At 31.6% G+C, this 26508-nt stretch overlaps 2 protein-coding genes and 1 long non-coding RNA gene across 4 annotated transcripts in view; 2 read left to right on the forward strand and 1 right to left on the reverse strand.

Annotated features, from left to right (window-relative positions):
- The window catches only part of LOC140436843 (chitinase-3-like protein 1), a 76627-nt gene extending 54216 nt beyond the window's left edge, over positions 1 to 22411 (forward strand). Inside the window, exon 7 of the mRNA XM_072525979.1 lies at positions 22040 to 22411. Coding sequence (XP_072382080.1) covers positions 22040 to 22318 — 279 coding nt within the window. The 3' untranslated portion in view covers positions 22319 to 22411. The remainder of the gene's footprint in view (positions 1 to 22039) is intronic.
- LOC140436845 (uncharacterized) lies at positions 679 to 1653 on the reverse strand. Its single transcript, XR_011950315.1, has 2 exons — positions 1013 to 1653; positions 679 to 956 (listed from the first exon to the last, which is right to left on the reverse strand). It is a non-coding gene; the product is annotated as an uncharacterized lncRNA (long non-coding RNA).
- LOC140436844 (uncharacterized) lies at positions 3223 to 7490 on the forward strand. 2 transcript variants are annotated; one of them, XR_011950314.1, is made up of 3 exons: positions 3223 to 5801; positions 6013 to 6566; positions 6631 to 6657. XR_011950314.1 is itself a non-coding variant. In XM_072525980.1 (2 exons), the coding sequence occupies exons 1-2, from the start codon at positions 5707 to 5709 to the stop codon at positions 6407 to 6409; spliced, it is 492 nt and encodes a 163-aa protein (XP_072382081.1). In that variant the 5' UTR covers positions 3223 to 5706; the 3' UTR covers positions 6410 to 7490. The 2 variants fall into 2 exon arrangements, 1 of the variants encoding a protein (XP_072382081.1); XM_072525980.1 differs by having other exon boundaries at positions 6013 to 7490.
- Positions 22412 to 26508: the final 4097 nt, after the last annotated feature.

The following is a 26508-nucleotide window of genomic DNA, read 5'->3' on the forward strand; positions in this document are numbered from 1 at the left end:
CTATTTTATACAAGGAGCACCAATGCTTAGCATACGCTGATGTGGTAGTAGTATAGCAAGCGGGGTTCAAACGCACTTTGGTAACCTGTCCATCAGGGTCTCCGATGCGAAGGTATCGATGCCATGATTTGACCTTGGGGGTGTACAAGAAGTACAAGAAGTGATCAACAATGACCAGAGGGTTGTAAGAACTGGTCGCTTATCGCTTGATCTCTTCTTCTTCTCTCCCGAAGAAGTGATCAACAATGACCAGAGGGTCGTAAGAACTAGTCGCTTATCTCTAGATCTCTTCTTCTCAGCCGAAGAATTGTCACCTACGTTACCTGTATGTTTTTACACCTGTCTCACTTGTCTCTTCTTTGTCTTACCTGTCCTGAAGAAGTAAAAGAATCGGTCGACAATGACCAGAGGGGGTGTCTTTGAGTGGAACGGACCACCTTGTATGTCGAGTGCAAAACTCATCGCTTATCGCTTCATCTCCTCTTCTTTTAGTTAAATTTGTACAGGGTGATTGAAATAAATGAGTATTGAGACTTGGAAATTTTTTTTTGGTAGTGGCGAGTCAAAAAATAACTTGTTGTGTACAGACTTGCTTAGTCGTATCTAGCCTAGCCTAGCCTAGCCTAGCCAATGTCGTTTTTACTCTTGAAATTTAAGGAAATTAAAGAAAAAACAATGTACCAAATATAAAAGTTTATTTATAAACGATGATATAATTCATAATACTGATAAATTGCTATATTATTCCATAGGTTTGTTTTTACGTCTTGCCAATACGACCACGTCACCTGGTCAATATACTTTGCCCAAATTAATGCATCTCTGTGCAGTGGATGGTCATCAGGTATTTGGGCATTGTAATTGCTTTTATAATTAAACACCTCCTCCGATAAGATTTCTTCTTTAATTATAAGAATTCCCATACCCGAAGCTGGTATCGGTAGGTGGATTAAAGGCTGAAATAAAGAAAAAAAATTAATCAATAATAATTGAATATTTGTTACCAGTATACCTTTATGAATCAGACATAGTTTCATAACAATACAATGTAGTAGGTTCAGCGTCCATGTGGACGTCTAAGGATCTTGTACAAAAACAAAAAAATTTCTTGCATTCGAAACATGGTATTGTTCCATACATTTTGTTGTACCATGATATGGTAGGTCTAGTTTGCGGTTTTATTTTTTTTTCGGTCTTAAATTGTAAGCTTACAAATCGTTTTTCGTCTTTGAAAACTGCCTCCCATTTATTTAATTGAGACTAAAATAAAGAGCGTTATTTCAAAATATTTATTCAATGTAAATAACTTACCAGCATTCGCTTTTAGTTTTGGGTGACTGTAGATTAATTAAAAAACGATTTACAAAACTTTATAAAATAATTATTTATCATTGTAACCCCATGGAAGAGTATCAGTGGATAAATAATTTAATATTCTCTTATCATCGTACGGGCTAAGGGCCACCTTTGTTTGCGACATTGTATAAACATCATGCTTTTTCGACACTATTGAATTTTGGGAAATTTCTACGATTACCTTATTAAATAAACTTGCATAATAGTCATCATAGGATAGTTCCGTTAATGCAGATTTTTTTATTCCTTTAGCCTTTTTAATTTCTTCATTCTTATTTAAAATTTTCATAGTGTACATTTTTGAACGTAATCCTATAAAGTGTGTCATCAATTCCCCTTGGTTCTCATCTTTCATCAGACCTAACACTTTTTTATTCTGTAATGGAATATTGTATACATTATTCTCTTTGTAGTCTGATATGTCAAATTTGTCAATGTCTTCTCTAATATGTTTATATATATCGTCAACAAAAAACTGATATATTAAACTATCTGTATCTGTATATAATAATTTTGCCTGATCTTTAAATTTTTTTATGACATAATTATAATGAAAGTCATATAAAATTGTTTTGGAAATATCTAAAATACACATCCCTATATATATCGGTTTATTAAAATTGACTTTTTGTTTTGTCATTTCAATTATTACAGTATTTTCATCGAAAACAGTACAACTATGAAAATTAGGTTGGGATATATAGAAATTTGCTCCATATCTTCCATTATATTTGTTTACAATTTTTATTTCTCTGTGTTTCCTGACATTTTCAATACTTTTACCGTAAGGGGCATTAATAAAAAGTTTAAATAGGTTTTTTTCAAATTCATTTTTGCTTTTCTTTCGCAAGTCAATGTTCAAATCGATATATTTTTTTAACCAAGGGGATTGTTTAAATTTCAAACAGCGATGAATTTTCGTTATTTTCAAACCCAAGTTAACAATCTGTTTCAAATATATATAATGAATAACATATTTTTTTTTATCGTACAATGTGGTTAATAATTTGGGAATTGTTGAATTAGAAGATGGTGGGATTATGTGTTCAGGACAAAGAGGTAAATCTTTATGTAAATTAAAAAGATCTTTTGGATATTCAATGTCTACCTCAAGTATATATCCATATTCTCCATCATTGGGACAATCCAATATATGTTCTTTATAAATATCAATCAAATTAATCCATTCAAAGCCTGCATATGGCAACGCATAACTCATCGCTGTACCATAAAGATTATTAAAATCCCAATACATTAGATAGGAGATTTCTTTATCAGGATTGTATTTATCTTCCATATATTTATTATTAGCTTCTCCATATCTATTACTACACTGTGAAACTCCTCCTCGTTTGGCTTTTTCAAAAAACAAAACCATCTCACTGTCTCTTAATAACTCTAATTCGACATTGGTTACTTTTAACATAGCATCAAAGGCTAATCCTGGTAAAGTATAATAATGAAGACTATCTAATCCATAAGTTTTTAAACACATATATCGAAAATTCTCAAAAATGTCAGCCAAAAGGAGTACATCTGTCTTTAAATATAATTCTGCATATTCCTGCAAGTTTTTTATCTGAAATCTAGTCCAAACGTTGCAGGCATGTTGATAGTCCTCTTTAGTAATATACTCGTTATTGATTTTACTATAAAAATTTTCAATAGGCGGAAGACAAGTGACCTGTAATTTCTCCCAACTATCTAAATACTCATAAGGGAAAACACCCTTTCTTTTAACCAAATTAAACTTTGAATCATCATTAAAATATTTACGTGTAATATTTTTTTGGTTATCATCTAGATATGAGGAAAGTTGATTTAATGAACATGACATAAATCTAAAGGAATCAATAAATCTAAAACTAATATTAGTGCCATGGATATATTTGGTAAATGATATATACCTCTCTTTGTTTAGCGGTAATAGTGACAGATGCCCTTGTATGTCAGAATTAAGACTTTTAATTAAAAAATGAGCGTCGTAGCCAGAGAGATTATGAAATGCGATAGGAATTGTGTACGAAGTCTTGTAATTAATGTTACACCTTCTGTGGCTTGCCCCACGAAATTGTCCGGTAATATGACAGTGATCTCGTACCTTTTCTGATTTATCAATAGGTTTTGAGCAAATATGACAAATAAAGGTTGAATTAAAATCTTTCTGTTCTTTATCAGTTAATGATATAACCTTTTGAAATTTTTGAAATAAATTTTCTCTATATATTTTCATAGCTATCTCTTTGAGTTCTCTCACAAACCATGTTTGACAATCACGACCCGTATATGTTTGTAAGTAGGATAAAGAATCATCATATGAACATTTAAAATAATAAGCTATACTGAAAGCTTCATGCTTTTCAGTTAAACAAGATTTCAAATTATTATTATTATCGTTAAACTTTGTAAGAATACTTTCAAGATCAGCATATATAACAAACGGAACACGTTCCTTATGATTAAAATTTTTAAATTTCATTAAATAATTTTTTTCGGTAGGTAAAACCATTTTAACAGAATTTATCTTAAAACAATCCTCTAAATGATTTTGTAAATATGTCTCACTGCTAAAATGATTAAAACATCGTTCACAAAACCATTTTTTATTTCGAACGTTCCCAACTTTTTTGCCACATAATCTTGAAAAATGTTTAATATGAGCAAAATGAAATACTCGCTGTTTTATGTAATTGTCCTCCTCCTCATTATCATCATTTACAATATTATCCATGACATTTAATACAAGTAAATTTATTCGAGGAGAAAAATTTGTTTGGCTAAATATCAAAGGTAGAATTTCATTTCTTGTTCCCAATGTAAAGACATTTATAGCAAGTTTATTTAATTTTTCAAATTTTGGAATATCTTTAATATCAATGGGAAAACTGATATTATCAAATTTTAATATTTTACTAAAGTGAGGATAAGATGATGTTCGGTCAACACTTTTTGTGGCAGGGTGTAAGGCAGCAACAACTGACCAAAGGAAACAATAAGGATCAGAATTCCTAACATTAATTACACTTCTAGTATTCTTTATATACTTAGGTAGCTCAACGTATGTTGAAATACCACCAAGTAATGGATTATATTTGTTTATATTAACTTTTAAGTTTAAAATGTGGGATAGTGCCCATCCACTGTCTTTTTCTTGAAAATCTTCAAACTTTCTTAAAACGGTGTCTATACAATTGATTTTATACCAATCTTTTATGTTTGTGTTTTGATCAATTATTGTATTTTTCGTGGAAAAATGTTTAACAGACGTTTCACCATCTTGAGGTTTGATGAAAAGTCCATAAAAAATTACATTAACTTTTAACATACATGAAACTAAATTTTTTTTAATTTGAATTGAAAAACTTTTAAAAGCCTTTTCCATAAATAGTTTAGGGTCTTTATATTTTAAATTTATGATAACGCCTGTCTTAACTCTGCTATTAAAACAAGATTCCAAATCCTGCCACAATAAGCCTTTCTTAATATTTTTTCTAACATTTAATCTGTTTTTAAAATTTTCTAAATATGTTTTAAGGATAGCCATATTCGCCTCTACACAATGAAAATTTCTAATACAAGTAGCCCTATTTTTTATACATTTCTTTAAGAGTAAAATTTGTTTTTTCAAATATTTTATATAGTTTTGTAAATCAGTTTTAGTTTTAATTAATCTACTTACTGTTTCTATCTTCTTCACCATTTCAGTGGAAATTTCATCAATCACTTTAGTACTCATGTTCAAAGACCAACGTAAACTTCAAGACCAACGTAAACTTCAAGACACAAATGCCAGCGAGTAAAATCAATCCTGTATTTATACTACATTAAAAAAAAATCCATTGACGCATTTCCACAACATGCTATGCAACGTGATTATATTTTTCTTCATCGAAAACACATTATGTATACAATAAACATATTGAAAGATAACGCTGATGTTAACATATTTTTCGGTCAAATCGGACACGAAGTATTTATACTACATAAAAAATCCATTGACGTATTTCAACAACACGCTATTCAGCGTGATTATATTTTTCTATCTTTATCGAAAAGACATTATACATGCAATAAACATATTGAAGGCTAACGCTGACGTAATTGCATTTTTAGGTCAAATAGGTCACGAAAATACATTATATGCAGATAAGCACATTTTATTCAGATAAGCATAAATTAAGTTTTGAATAATAAACGTTTTTACTAATAAACATGTTTTGTACTATTTTCTGCATTGCAATAAAGATCAAATAGGTCAATTACGTTAATGTATTTTTTTATTCTTACTATTTAAATTCGTTTAATTTTAAAGTGATCTATCAGTTAGTCAGTGAACACTAAACTATCAAAATGAGCGGTGTACCTTGCCAACTAGTCATCATGACCGAGGATCCAATCAACTTACCAATAAAGGATGCATTTGTTATCGTCAAGCAGTTGTTTATGTAAGTATTTTTTTCCTTTTGTGATTTTGTTCTACATGATTTTATTTCGTTTTTACTGGTTTATTTTTTATTATAAATATTTTATGGGATTATTGTTTTTCCAATCGATCTTTACATTTATAGATAATTTTATTGTGTTTTCTGGATTTGATTTATGATTTTGTTTGCTGTTGGTTGATTTACGTTTTTTTTTTTTTTTTTTCTATTCAAGATATGGTGTAACGGATGTGTCACTTAGGGGTGACCGTATATTTGTGGAGTTAACGTACTCACCAAATAACAAAAACTTGAAGAAAAAATTTGGGTACCTTCCATTGAGGTATATGAGACTAAAAATTGAGAACGAGGGAGAGTTCCATGTACTGGAAAATATATGTAAAAAATATAGATTCAACCTGTTAGATGATGAGGTGGAGGAATTCGAGAAGTATCAACAGCAAAAACATTTGGTGGGTACGAAGAGAGGATATCTTCCTCCGCCTCCTCTTCTTTCTCATTTTGGACACTCTTCTGGGTATCCTTCCATTTTACCATCAACTTCAAGTTCTCCGTTTCCAACAACGACTTCTCCACCAACGAATTGGTCTCATCCCGCAACTGCCACATGAAATGATGACAACAACGAACCTCCAACAAAAAAACAGAAAAGAAAAGTGATGAAGATACCAACAACGACGACGACGACGACGACGACGCAAAATCCAGAGGATGTAGTAGATTTAGAAGACCTGACTATGGAACACTTCCTTAGCCAGAAATAGAAAAGTAAGTGATTTATTTTTTTTTTTTTGTTTCGATATAATTCTAAATTTTACTATTTGTGTTTCAGATGGTTTGGGGAGTAAAAGTATGTGAGAATTATATTTTATTAAATAAAATACTTTTGTAATTATTATCTATGTATTTTATTTCATTTACACCTTTTACTTTACTAAAAAATATTGATCAATATTTTTGCGATATCGACCATCATTAATGTCGCTATCTTTGAAAATTGATAAGAATCCATAATTTTCTTTCCAGCATATTGAACATATTTTTTTAAAATCTTCAAAAGTCATATCTGTTCCGACGTGGTCATTGTAAATGTGTTTTAGGTTTAAATCGTCTTGTTTAAATACAATTAAAATATTTGCATTGTCTCTTATAAGGTGTTTAGGTATTTTTGCATAACTCTGGCTCAAATAAAATGGATCCACCTGAGAATGTCGGGACATGCTAAAATATTCACGAATAACATCTTGGTTGTCACACGCAACATCATCAAAGATAAAAATTGAATTGGGCTTCGCTTCAGATGGGTGCATTATATCCGTACTTCCACTGTAAGTATAATATCCTATTCCTTTAATTGGTTCCAGCAAAGTTTCTAAATATTTGTACTTTGGTTGCATTAATGATTTTGAGTAAATATACACATTTTCAAATTTTAATCCATTAGCATGTTCCAATAGACTTATCATCACATTGGTCTTACCACAATTTGAAGGGCCAACTATAAGACATCGAATAGTTGAAGGGAACAAAACTCCATGCTTTTTAAACTTATTCTCAATTGGTTCCAATAAATTATTCTCCACATCAAGCGTAGTCTTTTGTTTTACAAGCTTCATGTCTGGTATCAATTTAAAAATAAATGTCTTGTGTGTATCTATTAATAAAAGACTATTTTTAATTTTTTATTTTTTTTTATTGTCAACACTTTCTACAATATTTATACCAATAATGAATATTAAATACATTGTTTAGAGCACATTGTAAATTTTCATTGTTATGTTGAAAACATGGATGTGATTTAAAAATATGATTCATAGTCTCATCGGAAAGTATATTAGGTTCATCTTCTACACAATCAATGCGATTTTCCATGAATTTTTCCAAATATTTTTTTGTTTCATGATTTCTTACCAATATTGTTTCGTCTAATACGTTGTCGTGTAAAAATTTTGAAATTTCTTCATATTTTAGATGAGTATCACAAAAATGCCAAGATTGCCAATTTAAACCATGGTTTTGAACACATTGTTGTTCGATACATTTTATATATGACTTATTTATCATTGCTTCTGTTACTGGTAAAACAACCATTCTGTGTATAATGTTTTCTGTAGTAGGATCTAAAATAGCAATTTCCCTACAAAGAAATACATCTTCTCCAGGAAAAGAGAAACCTTGGATATCCACAATGAACATGTTTCCTTTCTCTCTCGATATTCTCTAACAACAAACAAAATCTTGCAAGTGGAACGTCTTTTACATATTTTTCTATCCCCTCTTTATTATATTGCGTCACTTTTATCTATCCATGAGTTGTGAGAACTATCAAAACCTAACCACTTGACAAAAATTTTATTTTTCTTTCTCTTTAATACCTTTTCAACTAAATAACTGTCTTTATGTTTAACTTTTTGTAGCTGTTCTTTATAAAATCCCCCAAGAATTTCTTCACCTTTATAGTCTTTTAAATAATATGTAATAGGGTTTCCCAGTTTTATTTTATAAACAGTGAAAATTTCATTAGACCAATTTGGATTGTATTTTTTGTCAAAAACTCCTCGATGTTTTGAAATGCGTACATGATCACCAATATGAAATTTTTGACTTTCCAAATCGACAATTTTAATGTGATTGTATACAGTGTTTAACAATAGTTTTTCATGCTTCTTCTTAACATCCACTGGTTTCATTCCTATTGTTCTGTGAACTTTATTGTTGTATTCAATAACAACTTGTTGTAAATTATCAATCCATTTGTAGGTACCGTTGAAACTAAACTGTTTCCAAATCATTGATTTAATCGTGCGAATGACTCGCTCAGCAATCGCAGCCTTTTTCTCACTGTATACATTGTAATGATTAATATTATATTTTTTCATCAATTTTTTCATATGTGGATTAAAAAATTCAGTTCCCATATCTGTTTGAAGATTATTTGGTTTTTGCTGTTTAAACACATACTCCATACATTTGGCTACTTCAAAACCTGATTTATTTTTTAGTGGTAAAGCCCATAAAAATTTTGAAAAACAATTTATTACAACCAAAATATATTTGAAATTTCTGTTTGTATTTGAATATTTTTGCATATCAATCAAGTCGGCTTGGAACAAATCATTAAGAGATTTTATAATAATTCTTCGTCTTTTAAAGTTAATTCTTGCAGGTTTGTGTAACTCATTAACGATATCTCTTTTAACAGACATGATATTTATTCTACAATATTTGCCTCTTTTAGTTCTTCAATAATTGAATTTATTTCATTTGTATGTCCTGTATGGCCAGCTAGCTGTGAAGATAGTAATAAACGTAATCGCTCTACAAGTTCATTTGGATCATCCCAGTGGACGTAATCGATTTTATTGTTGTTTACTTCCATAACCAATCCTTTACCTTCTGTTATTGGTGCAATTATTTTTTTATATTTTTCTAATCTACTACCATCTATCTGTTTACTTGATCTGTAATGCCTTCTGTGAGCATTCGTCGCTACAACTATCTTTTTATAGTTATTCTCATCTTCATCTGTAAAACTAGCTGGATATTTCTTAAACAAAAGCTCATATAAACCTGGTGTTCCCCTGTACCTTTTCTTTTTTAAAAGAATATCAGCACCATCTAAATCTATTTCAGAATTCCCAATCAGTAGCTTTTCAGATGTTTCATCAAATCGAATTCCATATTTATGATCAAATTCTTTGTTTAGAACATCAGCGTGCATATTTGTAATATATTTCCTAGGTAAAGGATCATATTGATCCCAGTAGTCTACACGCGCCTGGTTAGCAATATCTTCAAATCGATTTTCAGAGTGTTTATCATTTTTAATCTGTTCTTTTATATCATCCACTTCAATGTTGTCCAATATCGATTGTTTGATTTCACTTGTTTCAAAGTCAGTAGTTTCATTATCGTCATCATCGTTTTTAATGTACCTTAAAGGTTCATCGTTTTTTGTTTCATTTTCTGGACTGGAATTTTGTGAACTATTTAACTTGTTTTCGATATTTTTCAAGTGTTTTGTAATTGGATTAAATAAATCTTCTTGGATTATTTGTCCTTGTTTTAATTGTCTTAATTTACTTTGGATGTTTCTCCGTTTAGTTATAAGTTGTCTTTTCAAATCTTTATTCATCGTAAAATGTAGGTTTTCGCTTAACTTCTGAACAGCTCTGGATCAGGTCTCGAACAGGTTCTGATCAGGTCTTGAACAGGTCTTGAACAGGTCTCGAACAGGTCCTGATCAGCTTTGAACAGGTCTTGAACAGGTCTCGAACAGGTCTTGAACAGCTTTGAACAGGTCTTGAACAGGTCTTGAACAGGTCTTGAACAGGTCTTGAACAGCTTTGAACAGGTCTTGAACAGGTCTCGAACAGGTCTCGAACAGGTCTCGAACAGGTCTTGAACAGGTCTTGAACAGGTCTTGAACAGCTTTCAGATTTGGTACTAGTCTAGCCCCCAATTAGACACTTATGTTTAACATCAACAAGGTTATGAAAATATTTATTGTGTACAGGGTGTTAAATAAGAGTAAACTTTTTTTTAACTTTTTATTTATACTTAAAAACCCAAAGATTTGCTTCATTAGATGAACTACAGTTAAAACATTTGAACTACATTGGTTAGAGGATTATAATTAACAATACGGTCATGTATAATTATACAATAAGCAGTTGTGTTAGCTGGTATATTCTTATTAGTTTCTATTTCTATTCTCATATCGACACTTCCTGATTTAATTGATTCATTTTGTCTGCTGCAATCAATAACAAATATCGGAGCAACAGCACAGAATTGTAACATAGTAAGGCATGGATCTCCTATGGATTTGTAATAGTACGACGGTTGAAATTGTGCATACATTTCATATGCAAGGGCATAATGTCTTTTACTAAAGTTCAAGTTCAAATTGTCATACGGGTACATTTCAGAATTTAGAAATAGCTTTAAGTTTGTAAGATTACAGTGATCAAAATAGCTGTTCTCTTCTTTTATTGCATTCTTTTTGGCAGTTTGTAATGCAAACAAAACAAATCGTGGTCTCTCCAATAGACTGGTAGTTTTTACATTCCAGTTAAATTTCATTGTCTGAGGCAGTAGAGGAATTTCATGATATTCCCAGCTTCTATATGCAAGCTCCAAACTGGACCCATTTTCAATAAATTTATATAAACGTAACTTTTCTGAATCGGACACTTGAATATGAGGCATTTTCCATATTAATTTAAATATTTCCACTTTTGGTTTCAGTTCAGTTTCTACTGTAGACATTACTGCATTTAAATCAGTTGAACTTCTTATCAATACGAGTTCTTGGCGTATGTTAATAAGAATTTTTGTAAAATCTTCAAAAAATCCAAGTACAAGTTTGAGTGGCATACAAACATTAAAATTTCCTGCTTTATCAGCAACTGTTGGTGTGTCATTAATACTCCAACCTATACAGTTGTATCGATTAGATTCAGTTTGTGTGAACGAAGCATAGTTTTTCATTGTCGTTGTTATACCTAAATTTCTCACTCTATCTATTACACAGCCTCCAATTTCATATCGTATTTCATCAAATAAATGCATCAAACCATTATTAATAAAGCGCAAAGTATTGCTTTCTTTCCCATCATTCGTTAAACGTCCTTCAATATACAGATAACTCTCAGAAGGTAGGGTGTATATATCTTGAGTCTGAATTGGTATTCTTATTTCATCACAATGATTAAAAGTTGCATTGGCATAGGGTAAATGACTGTGCATTTCTCGACTCACAACTGAATTGTCAACCAATACACGATCTCCAATATTTAAAATGTTAAAACTCATATTCCCTCTTCTTACAAGTACACCTCAAGAAAATCCCAAGTATTCTAGTATTAATAAAAAACTTTATTCTACACCAAGTATTTCTTTTCTTTTTCCCTGTCACTGTCGTTGCTGTGTTTTATTTTAAATCCTAGTGAGGTTAAAAAGACTTTGTTTTCTGTTGTCAACGGTTTGAGAGTCTGCTTGTCACTAATGTTTTTATCAACACTCTTAATATTATATACACTGTCCACACCTGGATTAAATTTGCTACAGTTGTAAATTAAAACCATTATTTATACTTTTTTTAAATGTAGTCTTAACGTAATAACTTCTCGTGTGAAATTAACAAGATTACCGTCCTGGTCAACTATTTTAATGAAAATTTCATCAATATATCTATTTGTGACAGGTAAATAAATTACCTTTTTTGGAATTTCCACAATTTTGTAACCCGGTAAGACATTTGGATAAAACATGTGGATGATATGACCTTGGTTTTCATTGACGTATGAATTAGTGATTAGATTACATTCCACACAAATAGAATTAACCTTTGTGATATGCACAGGATTCTCAGCTAAGTGAGTCTTTAAAGGTGAGAGCCGTTTTGGTGTAAATCCCAATAAGGGAGCAATGGTATTTGGTTTTTCAAAATGGATTACTTTGTTGCTTTTTATTTCACATTTGAGTGTATTGTTATTAATTCTCAATATCAAACTTGTAGGTTGATCTATATTATGTTTTTTTCTAGGCACACCTTTACCAATTGTATTATTTTTTTCTTGACTCTTTCCTTTATTAATTTCTGTATCATCTTTATCTGGTGTTTGATCTACTTTTAATTCTAATTCAGTTATTTTTTCAGTTAAATAATTTGAAAGATCTTCGACTTCATAAGAACCATGTGGAATCGTTATATCGTAACCATCTATATAAAACTTGTTGTTTGTTTGGTCTACATTTGGAATTGTATTGTATGACATGAAATCTATTAAACCTAGTACATACTGTTCATTTTCGTTTAAAATAATTGGTGGGTAAATTTTTGTTGATAACACCGATTCTCTTCCAGATAACACAAAAGTGTACGACATGTTCAAACGATAATCATAGAGTAAATAAAAGAATATTATTTTAAAAAGGGTATTTATTTAAAAAATCTAAACACAATTGTCCACAATTTACAGTGTTATAAGTTTGATAAATTTTATGATTATAAACAATTTGACAATAGCCATTTGAATTAAAGTATGATATAGCTTCCAACGGTGGTCTCAGGTTGCCAAAACTGTCAAAATATACGACTTTGGATTTATTCTTCTTGTAAGCTGTCCAATGAGTTCCAGGACCGTCTTTGTTATCTAAATTAATAATTCCACTCTCATGTTGCCAAATTTTTTTCGGAAACCCATTTCTCATCATTACACCTCTAAAATGTGGGATTTTCATTAATTTTGCATATTTTTGTAACTCTACATTTGTCAAAGCATGTTTTGGAATTTTTATTTGATCCATTTTCTTATTCATAAAAAAATACCCATTCCACTTTTATATGGTTTCAAGTATAAACCTTTTCCAATTGCCAGTGCTTCCATTTTACGATTATGACGTTGTTTTTCGAGTAAATCTTCTTTAGCTGCTTTTGCGTCGTTAATAGTTTTCACGATAGCTGATGTACCCCCAGCAATAGTGCCCAATGCGCTCAACCCAGCAAATATCGGTATTAGAGGTAATATACCCCCAGTTTTTGGAACTTGGATTACTCGTGGTTTTTTAATATTCTTGTAAGATTTAACAATTCGTAATGCTTGTTGAATAGCTTCTCTTAATGTTTTTGGTTTGCCTTCCAATAGTTTCTTTCTAATATCTCTAATTACTCTCAATAAACTAAAAGACTTTTGCTTTGAAATTCTTTTTTTGGAACCTTTTCTTTTATGTACGACCTTTCTTTTAGAGGTCTCTCTTGTCTTTTTCTTATTACCAATCATCTTGGCTGTTACTAACCAACTAACAACAATACAGTATTTATTTATTTTTTATTAAAATTCTGATTTGTATACAATGTTTTGCATAAAGTGTGGAGAATACGTCAGTGATTTTTTTAAATATACGATATAAATGCGAGATCATTTTGAGTTTTGCTTTAGTTACTGTATTCTCTTAAAATTAATCATGGGTGTTACAAATCCAGTTTTGACCCATATGTCAGGTCAACTTGTTTCAGCATGTCGAAACTTTAAGATACTTGAATATGAAAAGTATGTGTCACGGTACCCGCCACCACTCTATGAAAAATTAGCTGGTGATGGAACGGCCTTTGTACAACAACATATAACTGGAAATCGAATTTTAGATGGTCCATTCCTTGGTCGACGAGAGCTACCATTTCCGTTACCAGAGATACCTAGGTTAGGAGGAAATAGATAAAGAAAAAAAGATACATATTTTTTTATTATATATTTTTTAATTTAATACAGTTTATTGTTATATCTTAACTTTTTTTTTTCTTGATCATCATCATCATCCTCATCTTCATCGTCTCGTTTTCTTTTTTGAGTATTGTTTAATGATTCGATTTTTGGTTTTTTGACAACAATTAAATTGTCATCAATTATTTTTCGTTTTTCTCTTCTTTTAGAAACTACAGGGCTCACTACAGAAAAATCATCTTGGATATCCATATTCTCTTCTAATTGTTTTACTCTTTTATGATTTAAAAGCTTTTGTTGTATTTTTTCTTTATTTTTTTTCTGCTGGACATTTTGTCTGCGTTTTCTTGATTTGGAAATAGTTATTCCTTGGAGTAATAAAGTACAGTGGTCTATATTTTCAGTTAGTTTTTCCAACATATTTTTAGCCTTGTTCAATTCTTTACTACAACTTTTTGTTACAGCTTTATAATTAGTAGAACCTAGACCCATACCTAATTTCACTTTTGCTTTCATTGCACCAGCTACACCAAGTGCAGCCACCTTTTCAGAAAATGCTGTATTTTTTGATCGAAACTGTTCAAGAGCTTTTTCAGCTAGGATCTTATCAGCTTCGTGTCGTTTTGATAACTCTTTGTTTTGGGAGTATGCAATATCATGTTCACGACACGCTTCGTCTAATCCATTTATTCCCCTATCTCCTCTTGCTAGTCGTTTCTGTAATTTGGTGCCGGGTCCACAAAACCTATAACCTCCAGGGATGTGCATTTCGAAAGGTAATTTATTAATGACAGCGTTTAACATATTGGTAGCGTACTCGTAGACGATTTACAAATTAATACATAGTTATTCTAAATATAAGTCTTTATATATTTTTTCTCTTCTTCAGACAACTGACCTCACATTTCACCAAACATACTACTTGGTATATTTTTAGCACCAGATCTGGATCTCAAATATTCTATGTAGTCACAGTTTATACAATTCCTATTAGATATTTCAGTCTCCCCACCACACTTTGGACATTTATACTTTACTGGTACAGGCATACTTATTTTTGGATAAATAGATGACTTGGGTTATTTTTGTCACCACCAAATTGTCTAAATATACTTTTTAAGTAACAATTTACACAAAGTGTATTTGGAATCTCAGTTTCACCACCACACTTTGTACATTTATATGTCACAGGTACAGGCATATTCAAAGGGCAAAATAAAAATGAGCTTTATGTTATATTTACAGCTATTTTATTATTCTAATTTTTTATCATGCGATTACATTATTTTTGCGGTCTCTGTCTCTTTACATACATTCTACTAGGTATATTTTTAGCACCACTCTCTTCCTTGTACACCTCTTCCAATTCACAATTTATACACAGGTCATTTCGTTCTTCAGTGTCACCCCTACACTTTGGACATTTATTTTGCACAGGTACAGGCATATTCAAAGGATAAAATGTTATGTTTCACAGATGTACAGATATTCTTCTCACTCAAATTTTCTTTGTTATCGTTGTTGTTGTTGTTGTTGTTGATTTTAAGAAAAATAGGATACACTCTTTCCAAAAAAGTACAATTAGGACTAAATTTTTTGTGATCTTCGATTATATTGTCATTTGATTCCCATTTGTAAATCTCTACGCCACACTTGAAACACTTTACTATATCTTCCACTTGGAGAAAGTAAAATCCACAAGCAGCTAACTCTATTTCAGATTTATTCCCCTTCCAATTGTTAAAAGTTGAGAGCCTTGAATAAAACTCGTCTAGCATGTACACCTCAAGACACATCTTGATTACTGACAAAATTTTGCTGGATACATTTATTTAAAATAAATAACTTGTTTCAAAACAAATAAAATTGACCAGGTGACGTGGTCGTATTGGCAAGACGTAAAAACAAACCTATGGAATAATATAGCAATTTATCAGTATTATGAATTATATCATCGTTTATAAATAAACTTTTATATTTGGTACATTGTTTTTTCTTTAATTTCCTTAAATTTCAAGAGTAAAAACGACATTGGCTAGGCTAGGCTAGGCTAGGCTAGATACGACTAAGCAAGTCTGTACACAACAAGTTATTTTTTGACTCGCCACTACCAAAAAAAAATTTCCAAGTCTCAATACTCATTTATTTCAATCACCCTGTACAAATTTAACTAAAAGAAGAGGAGATGAAGCGATAAGCGATGAGTTTTGCACTCGACATACAAGGTGGTCCGTTCCACTCAAAGACACCCCCTCTGGTCATTGTCGACCGATTCTTTTACTTCTTCAGGACAGGTAAGACAAAGAAGAGACAAGTGAGACAGGTGTAAAAACATACAGGTAACGTAGGTGACAATTCTTCGGCTGAGAAGAAGAGATCTAGAGATAAGCGACTAGTTCTTACGACCCTCTGGTCATTGTTGATCACTTCTTCGGGAGAGAAGAAGAAGAGATCAAGCGATAAGCGACCAGTTCTTACAACCCTCTGGTCATTGTTGATCACTTCTTGTACTTCTTGTACACCCCCAAGGTCAAATCATGGCATCGATACCTTCGCATCGGAGACCCTGATGGACAGGTTACCAAAGTGCGTTTGAACCCCGCTTGCTATACTACTTGTGGTTCTCATTGCAAGAAATGGAGAAGAACTATCAAATATAACAAAAAGACTGATTCGGGAAAGCTCTAAAATGGGACTGAAAGTTAATATTAATAAATCGAAGTACATGGAGATCTCGAGCAAAAAAGGAATAAGCACCAGGGGATCCTTTAAATTGGAGGTGGAGAATGGATCAGTTGTAGAATTCGAGAAGGTGGATGAATATATGTACTTAGGTACTCTTGTTGATCAGACATGTAAAGAAGAAACTGAAATCAACCTGAGACTGACCAAGAGCAACAGGTGTGCTGGAGCCATGAGCAAAATAATTAAGGCCAAAGATATATCTCGTAATACAAAAATAAGAGTATACAAAGCTATAATTAGACCCACAATGCTATACGCTGCCGAGACATGGACTATGAACAAAACCGTACAGAACACATTGGAAGCATGGGAAAGAAAGATACTTCGCAGAATATTTGGTGGAAAAGTAGTAGAAGGAGAATGGAGAAGGCGAACTAATGCAGAAGTGTATCAGTTGTATGCTAACCCTACAATAACAAATGTGGTGAAAAAACGTAGACTAGAATGGCTCGGCCATCTAGAAAGAATGCAAGGTAATAGACTAGTCAAGAATATTGCTTGGAGAGTACCTGAGGGCAAAAAAAAGAGAGGAAGACCAAGAAAGAAATGGAGAGATGCAGTGATGGAAGATGTCAGAGAGATGGGAATCAGAGATTGGAAGCTGTTAGCTAAGAATAGAAAACGATGGAAATTATCCATCCAGCAATGGGATAACGCTGTACATACATATACACATACATATATATATATATATATATATATATATATATATATATATATATATATATATATATTTATATATATATATATATATATATATATATATATATATATTTAATGTCGGTTTACAACGTTCTTCGACGTCTTCCGATTTCCAGTCTCCATCTTATTCTATCGTTCCATAGATCGTCCTCCAGTTCTCTTTCTCTGATTTCTTTATCAACTCCTTCTCTCCAACTTCTTTTAGGCCTTCCTTGTCTCCGCCTACCTCTTGGTTGCCATTCAAGAATTTGTCTTGGTATTCTATTCTCCGGCATTCTCCTTACGTGTCCGTACCATCTAAGTTGTGTCGTTTTGATGTCATGAACAATATTATGTGTAACCCTCATGATTTCTCGGACTCTCTCGTTTGTTATTCTGTCGCGTCTGGAGATTCCCGCCAAGCGGCGCCAGAAGTCCATTTCTGTTGCTCTACGCATTTTCTCTGTTCTGTCTTTTAGGGGCCACACTTCGCATCCATATGTTGTGATATGTACAACGCAACAACATATGTATGCACAACGTATGCTGCGAATTTTTGCAGCATACGTTGTAAATCATCTTCACTTTAAGAAAGTAGTATGCCGTCGTCTACGTAGCAGATTATTTTAAGTTGTTTTCGTCCTTTTTGATATCCTTTTTCAGTTCTTACTTTTTTTATTATTTCATCCATGATTAGGTTGAACAATAGAGGACTCAGGGAATCTGTCTATCCTATTCCACTGCCAGTTTTAACTGGGTCAGTTAGTTCTTCTTCTACTTTTGCATTTATTGTATTTTCTTGGTAGATATTTTCCAATATTTTAATCATTCCTGGTAGTATCTCTCTTGCGAACAATAAAATGTATAACGTCCTTTAACTTAACCCTGTTAAATGCCTCCTTAAAATTCCACGAGACATAAGTATGCCGGTTTATTGATATAGAGCAAATGTAAATAAATCAGATTACAGAAAAAACAACAAATTGCCTAAAGAATTTGGCTAAAAAGATATGCTCACGACCAAAACCTGCCAAAAATTCTAAGGTCAGTTGTAATACCCTATTAATAATCGCAGGACGACGAAAAGTACTAGACCGTTCTTTACGAGATTTTACAGAGATTAATATAAAAAAGGGAATTAGTCAATATCGGCAAGTATACTATACAAAGCTTATAGAAAAGGCCATTGACAGTAAATACAAAATAAAGATACTTTGATCATAGCTAATAACATGAAGAATAAAAGTAACAAAAATTAAAAAAAATAAACCATATTTTGTACTAATACGTGCCAAAACATATTGGTACAAAAAAAGAAAAATAATCGCTTTGCTTTCCTCTTTGATACAGGGTAGCAAAAAAGGGGAGAAAATGCGCTGTAGCTACTCCTAGGGAAAGATCGTCTGCACAACTTTATGAAGAGTTAAACCACCCGAGGGATGAAAAGGTTATACAGCATTTCTAAATCAAGGGACAAGTCTGCAAAAGACTTAACCCAAGTGCGGCAGATTAAGAATGCGGATGAAAGAGTGTTAAGAACAGATATTGAAATAAAGCAAAGATAATTTTGAGTACTTAAGAAAGTTTCTAAATTAAGAACACCAAAGGACAGACAGATGATGCGGGAATGTAATACGAATGTAATACCGGGAATAAGAAGAAATGAGGTTGTCATTCAATAGGATGAAGAATGGTAAGGCAGTAGGAACTGATGAAATATTTGCGAAGGTTTGGAAGGTTCTAGGTGAGGAAATGGTTGATATTTTGTGGCAAATGATGAGTGGGATATATAAAAAGAAAAGAATGCCCAATGCATCGAGAGAGTGTGTGATGGTATCATTAGATAAAGATGAAGGGGACATTCAGGACTGTAAGAACTATAGAGGGATAAAGTAAATGTCGCATACAATGAAAATTTGATTAAGATTAATTTGATTAATTGAAGATTAAGAAGAGATACATCGATGGGAGAACAGTTTGGGTTTATGCCAGGAAGAAAGACAACGGATGCCTTGTTTATTTTGAGACAGCTAATACGACAAGAAGAAAACAGAGCTACATTTATTTACATACATACATATATTTAGAGATCTTGAGAAGGCGTACGACACAGTTCCTAAACAAGTACGTAAGGCTCGTGAAGGATATGTATGAATGAGCGTACAGCAAAGTAAGGACTTTTGTCAAATTGACTGAAAGTTTTTTAGTGACGGTTGGTTTGCATCAAGGCTCTTTACTGAGGTCCTACCTGTCTAATCTTGTTATGGTTGTACTGACAGAGAAAGTAAGGGAGGGGGCTCCTTCGCTTTCGAAATTCGAAACGAATATAAACTTAACTACCTACCAAAAACGACCGACCAGGAGAATAAAATCACACCATAAAACACGTGACTTCATCTGTATCTAGATTGGCGTTGTTGGATTTTGCTGACTTTGATACCAACTGATATGTGAAGATGGCCGACTTTAAAATTAACTCCAATTTTAAGTATTAAATTTCAATGGGAGATTGCGGGATTTGATTCCGACTTTTAGTAATAGTCGATGCAGCATATTTTAACCTATGAAACAATGTATAAAACTCATTTTTACCAAAAATAGATATTGCCGGTTTTGATTCTAGACGACTCATATATTATTTAGGCTAGTTCTCAAATATTAGTATGTGTTTATGCTTTGTCTACTATCTTTTTCCACTCTCATCGGTCCTGAATCTTTCCTCTCCAGTTTGGTTTGCAATTTTTATCTTTGGTATAGCCCCTAGTATTTCCATCTTATTTTTAGTCTTCCTCTTGGTCTGTTTATTACTGGTTTCCAGTTTGTTACCTTCCTAATTAGCGCTTCTTCTTTTTTGTATGTGTCGAAACCATTTCAGTTTTTGTACTTTAATAAATTTTACTATGTGTTCCTCTTTCGTTATATTTCTTATTTTATGGTTCGTTAGTCTTTCATATTCTCCCTATTCTGTCTTTGTTGGGCCGTGTATTTTTCTCATAATTTGACGTTCAATTATTCTTAGTTTTTTTTCATCTTTTTTTGTAAGACTCAATTACTTCCAATCCGTATACTATCACTGGTCCATTTACCCGAGATTCACGGGTGAAACCCGGCAAACCTGAGCTGAGGATTGGGTAGCCAACCCCAGTGAAAGATAGGGTCAGGACCGACGAGGAAGGGAGAAATGGATCCTTAAAGAAGTGAAGTTAAAATAAAATGTCAAAGATATTCGTGGGGAAGTGAAGTTAAAAATATATAAAACCATCATCCGGTCAATAGCAGCATATGACGCTGAAACGTGGATCATGACACAAAGAACAATAAATCATATTAATGCTTTTGAAAAAAAGTTATTAAGAAGATTATTGGGGCCCATCTGCAACAATGGTATGTGCAGAATAAAGTTGAAACAGAGAGTCATATCAATATAACAAACAATCCTCCATGGCAAATTATGTAAAAATACAAAGTTTGTACCTTATAGGAATAAGGGTGAATAACTGGAGAAGAGTAACCAGGGAAAGGGATGTTTGGAGGCGGATGTTGAGAGATAACAGGGCCTGTCGTGGGCTGCAGCGCCATAGAAGAGAGATTATATTATATAGAGAGTTATAGTATATTACAGTAAACTGAGTGATTACTATATTTAAAATGTAAGTTTAGAAATATTACACTAAACAATAAGTTTAATGAGCGTATTATAAATCGGATAATTATTCTCGGGTACACAGTAGTAAAACGCTCCTAATTACATCCATTGTTCAGAGAAGACGAAGATCCAGAACAAGTTTTCTTGATAACATCGATAAAGACATAAGAAATATGGGAGGACGTGCTTAGCGGAGGAAGGCGATGGATATAGACTACTGAAGAGAAATAGGAACTCTTGAGGAGGCTACAACCCAGGGTTGCAAAGCCAGAATGATAATTATATAGTAGTATTACATATTCTAATAGTGTTCATACTCTTGCTTAATAGGCTCTTACTCTTACTTAGGTGAATATAATTAATCAAAAATAGTATTTTGAGGTTCTGAATATATCTGCTGATTTATTTATATTGTCAGGAAGCAATATAGATCAAATTGATTACATCATTTATTAAGTCTAAGCAAAAAAAAACACCAAATACTTCCGCATATTTCTTCTTCTTCTTTAGGTACCGTCTCCTCTAAGGAGGTTGGTAATCGTCACAGCTATTTTCACTTTTGAGATTGCAGCTCTGAACAAGTCGACGGAACTGCAATTATACCACTTTCTCAGATTGTTGAGCCAGGAGATGCGTCTTCTTCCAATACTTATATCCATACAATATAAAATATTCCTAGAAATTTTACTGGCTGTACAATCAAAAGCAATTAAATATAATACTCTACTCTTTCCCACAGTCCTCAGTTATATTTCTAGTTTATTGGTAATTTGTCAACTTAACAGTTATTTAAATATTTTCTAAAAATATATCTAGTTCAAATCAATTTTGATCGTTTATATTAATTAAAAATTCTAAGTATTACTAGTTCTGAAAAGTTTAAGACACCTCCAATTGTGTTCTCTTCTAACATTTGTAATCATCTTACAATATATTTACAGATTTGCGAATTCTATTCTGGTTCCGACTCAACTTACTACTGGGATGACGAACAGAAAGTCCCTCACAGGGTATGGGAGGATCAGTGGGCTGGATACGACGATCAGAGATCGATACAATATAAAGTGGACTTTGCTGTGAGTCATAACCTCGCTGGTGTTTTAATCTGGTCTTTGGATACAGACGATTTCCGAGGAGAATGTGGTAGAAAATATCCTCTCTCGTATGCCGCTAAAGAAAGACTAATGTATCATGAAGCAAAAAAGAAGAATAAAGAATAATTTTATATTTGTATATGGTTGTAGGTAAAATTTTACATTATATTACTTTTTTTAAAACCTACAGAAATAAAGAAATTTTGAATTCTATGAAAACTTTATTTTGGAAATACATGATATATATTGTTGTAATTTATTCTAAAGCTTAGGAATAAATCACAATGACTGTAATTAAAACTGCATGACTTTTTCTTTTGACGTTTTGACATGACTAAAAGATATATTCATAAAATTATTTAAAATAAATATTATTTGCAAATGAGACAGTTTTAAGACCTACAGAATAGGTGGAGTATGTAGATTGTGTTTTTTAATGATCTTATGGATTTAAATTATTAAACAAATTTTTAATTGGAATCACCTATAATAATAAAATATAAAATATTTAAATAAATAATAAATATTTTATATTTTATCTAAATATATAATAAAAAATTTCAATCAGATTTACCCAGTAAAAGAAAAATGACAACACCCTAGAATTTCTGGATTTATAAATCCCAAAGGATGGTACAGGATATATGAGTGGCTTCATATCAAAGACGGGCATGTGTCAAAAAAATAAAAATTTAGTTAGTAGTGGTTTCTTATAGAATTTTTCCTGCTCTTTTTAACGGTTGTAATAGTTTCCTTCAAACACGGACGCAAATACGTTATTTTCAGCTTCATAGTTGAATCTTTATTTCAAAAATGGACTACTGCTATAAAGGTGTATTTCAAAAATTAACATCTCCCTAACAGCCAATGAGAACGCTGTATTGTGATTACATGACTGTGTTTTATTTGTGTTCATCACTAGTTTAAACTGTTTTGTGTGTATATTATTAGTTTACAAAGTAAATTCTTGGAGTCAAATATACCTGTGAGTCAAGGGACGATGCTTTTAACAATTATACTTTTTGAAATTCCATTTCTTTTTCTTTGTCTATTGAGCATCTATAAGGTTTCTATGCAACGAATGTATGTTCTAAAAGTTTAATTTGTGCTTTATACTTTTAAACCTGTCGAATGTTAAATTTATGTTTCGCAAAAATATTGTCATATCTATTTAATAATATTTCCATTTGTATTTCTCTGATCCGTCAATAAATCTTCTAACTTTGTTTCGAAAAGCTCTGTGGGAATTCCTTTATTAAAATTTATTGAGTATTCTGTAATTTTAATAGTATTATTAAATTTTTCAATCTTTCTTTAGTATTTGCATTCAATCATTGATAAACTTTTAAATCAAAATCTTGTTTCATTTAAAAATTCAAAATAGAATCTAATCCTAGTAAAAATCATACTCGAAATATTCATCATTAACTACAAAAGATTAATATTTTTCTCAATTTTATTAATTTTTATTTTTGCAATTAATTTTTCTCTTAAATTTGTTCTGCCATTTATCGTTTTAAACATATTCTTATCTTCATGAATATTTAATCTTAACTTCTCTGCCACCTTCATATTCAGAAGAGTAACATTTGAGCCTGGGTCATAAACTCCAAAAAAATCTCTTATATTTAGGAATACTTTTAATTTAATCAATCGCAACAAATCTAGTTTTTTTGGTAAGTTTCTATTTCATTTAATGTCTTCTGTGTAGCAAATTATTAACATATTTGATATTATTTGATTTGTCTTCTTGTGTTGTTTATCTATCTTTTTGTTTTAAACGGCATAGTACTTCTGGACGAAACCGTCCAGGGAATCCTTTTTTATCAAAATATTGATTAGGTTTCTTTTCTTCTAATTTTAAACTATTTGATTTGGTAAGGTATTTGGTCAAGAACTGGTATTATCCTTAAATTATTCTTCTTTTTTATAACTAAACTTTCTAGTTTTCGTAATTCACCTATCAGTTTTTCCATTGTTGTAAGGTCGTCTCTATTATTCTTATCTTGTATATAAATTTGCATATCTGTCACAATTAAATCAATTATTAAATCAATAGGAAAGTTATTTTAAACATTTAATAATGAATTTTCTTTACAAAATGCATAGTCAACAAGACTAACACCTATATACCTAAAAGAATAAGCTTCCATATATTTACTCCAATCTGTTTCACAAAAATTATCTAAAATATTAATTTTCCTTACCTCAAAACTATTATCTAAGCCTAATGTTATTATTTTTGTTTCAAAAGCTTCCTTTGCTGGTCCATCAATAAACAAACGTAGAATAATAATCTTGTCTTCATCAACGTCTACCTTACATCGCAAACATTTTGATTCGAAGGTCTTAAACCATGAAGTTTTTTCCATCTTTTATTTTTTTTACAGTTCTTAACTCAAATAACAACTGTGATTGTTCAAGTGTTTCAGTTTTTTCATACACTGGGGTTAAAGTCTGTTGTAAGTACTCATTTTGATAAATCACATCACCATCTGCATAAAAATAAAAGCCCTTCAAATCATCTTTTGATGAAATAGTACACGTCCTGAAGGAGCCTCTGGTTTTCATAGATGCTAATATATTTTTCACTTTTTTCAGATGAAATAGTTCAGAATTATCATTTTCAAGTTGCTTTTCAGCGGTCACTTCCTAATAAAAACGGGATGCTGTTGGCTGCAACCACTTAAACTTATACACATTTTTTTATTATCGGCACTGCTTGCTTCCATATGCATATACGAGCTATGCAAATTCTAATTGACGTAATGTTCATTGTCAACTTTGCTTAAATAACAACTTTTATTTGGAAATTTATTGATACTATTTTCGATTGATCAGCTGAAGTTCTTGATTTATAAGTGTAATATTATATTCTTATTGCAGAGAGATAACAGTTTGAATTCATTTAAAACGCATTACAATTTTGATTACAATTGGCGGGTGTTGGAGAAGAGTGGTATAAGTCTAAATTGTAAGTTTCGAGAAAAACGCAATTATAGTTTTTTCAAATTTATTGTTGTTGTTACGGATGCAAATAAGGTATTTTCGTTAAACAATTTTTGGAAATGGCTTTGAATTTGTTGGATTAAAATAGATCTACTAGTAAAAAGGACCTAGTTGTACAATTTTTTTAAAAAAATATGACTTATATCACTTTTCACAATTATTAACAAAAAAAATGTGAAACTGAAAAGTTTTATGTTTACTTAAGGGGGTACATTTATGGTCAAATACAACGTAAAAGCTTATTTAATTTGTAAAAATTTCAATTTCTGTGTGTACACTCTCCTCGTCACTACTATTTTCATCCTCGGGTAACATATTTGGTATATCCTCCTTCGTAGTTAAATTTCTATAAAAATCATGAAAGGTTTCTGAAATATAAGGCAATAGCTCTACCAAGTTCTTTTTTTTATCGATGTTTATTGGATTGGGACCTTTATATGACAGAGGAATTTTTATGTTTTTAGGCGACGTATTACCTTTTCTTAAAAAACATATGCTTTTAAATGGTTCGTCTACATTTAAGCTACTTTTGTATTCAAGGACACCAGGATTTTGTGAAAATCTCAACCATTTCATTTGTTTCCACATGACTTTTTCTCCTAAGTTGTAAATTTTTCTTTGTTGAAGGACATTCTTATACAAAGAAGAAAACTCAAGAAAATCCGATCTGCACATTTCAGTAACTAAAAAAGTTCGCTTATTTCCACATAATCTTACCAAATTCATCCAGTCTCTTGGGTGTTCTATCGAACATGGATATCTTTTCTTTTTTTTTTCTCTATGATTGCGTGATCTGAATCACACTCCATGTGGGTGTGACCAGGAACGAGAAATTTGTGGTTAATGTATGATAGATTGGGATTTTCTTTTAAAACCATCATGAACATTGCAGGTAGAAAAGAGTTCTTGTTTTGTCCTGCACACGTATCAGAATATAAGGAGATCTCTTTTATTTCAGGTGAAATATGTGAAATCTGCTTGTATAAGCATGACGCAATCTGATTTGCACCCCGTCCAGCTACGCCCTCATGCCATATAAAACACATTGCTTGATTATCATTAAATCTATGTAATGTTAAATTAAAGGTCCACAACTGCGTTTTATAAAATGCTATTGAAGTCTAAAGATCAGGTGTGGGGAGACACTGTTGCAAATCAAACGTATAAATGATTTTTGATTCATTTTCTAACGCAGTATTTTTATCTATACGCTTAGCCTCATAAGCGTTTGATGCTTCTTGTTGGTGATTATCAAGAAGATTTTGAATTTATTGCATTTTTTGTGTATCTTTAGTTGTTTTCAGGAG

Source organism: Diabrotica undecimpunctata, chromosome 3 (genome assembly GCF_040954645.1).
Source record: "Diabrotica undecimpunctata isolate CICGRU chromosome 3, icDiaUnde3, whole genome shotgun sequence".
Taxonomy (NCBI): Eukaryota; Metazoa; Arthropoda; class Insecta; order Coleoptera; family Chrysomelidae; genus Diabrotica; species Diabrotica undecimpunctata.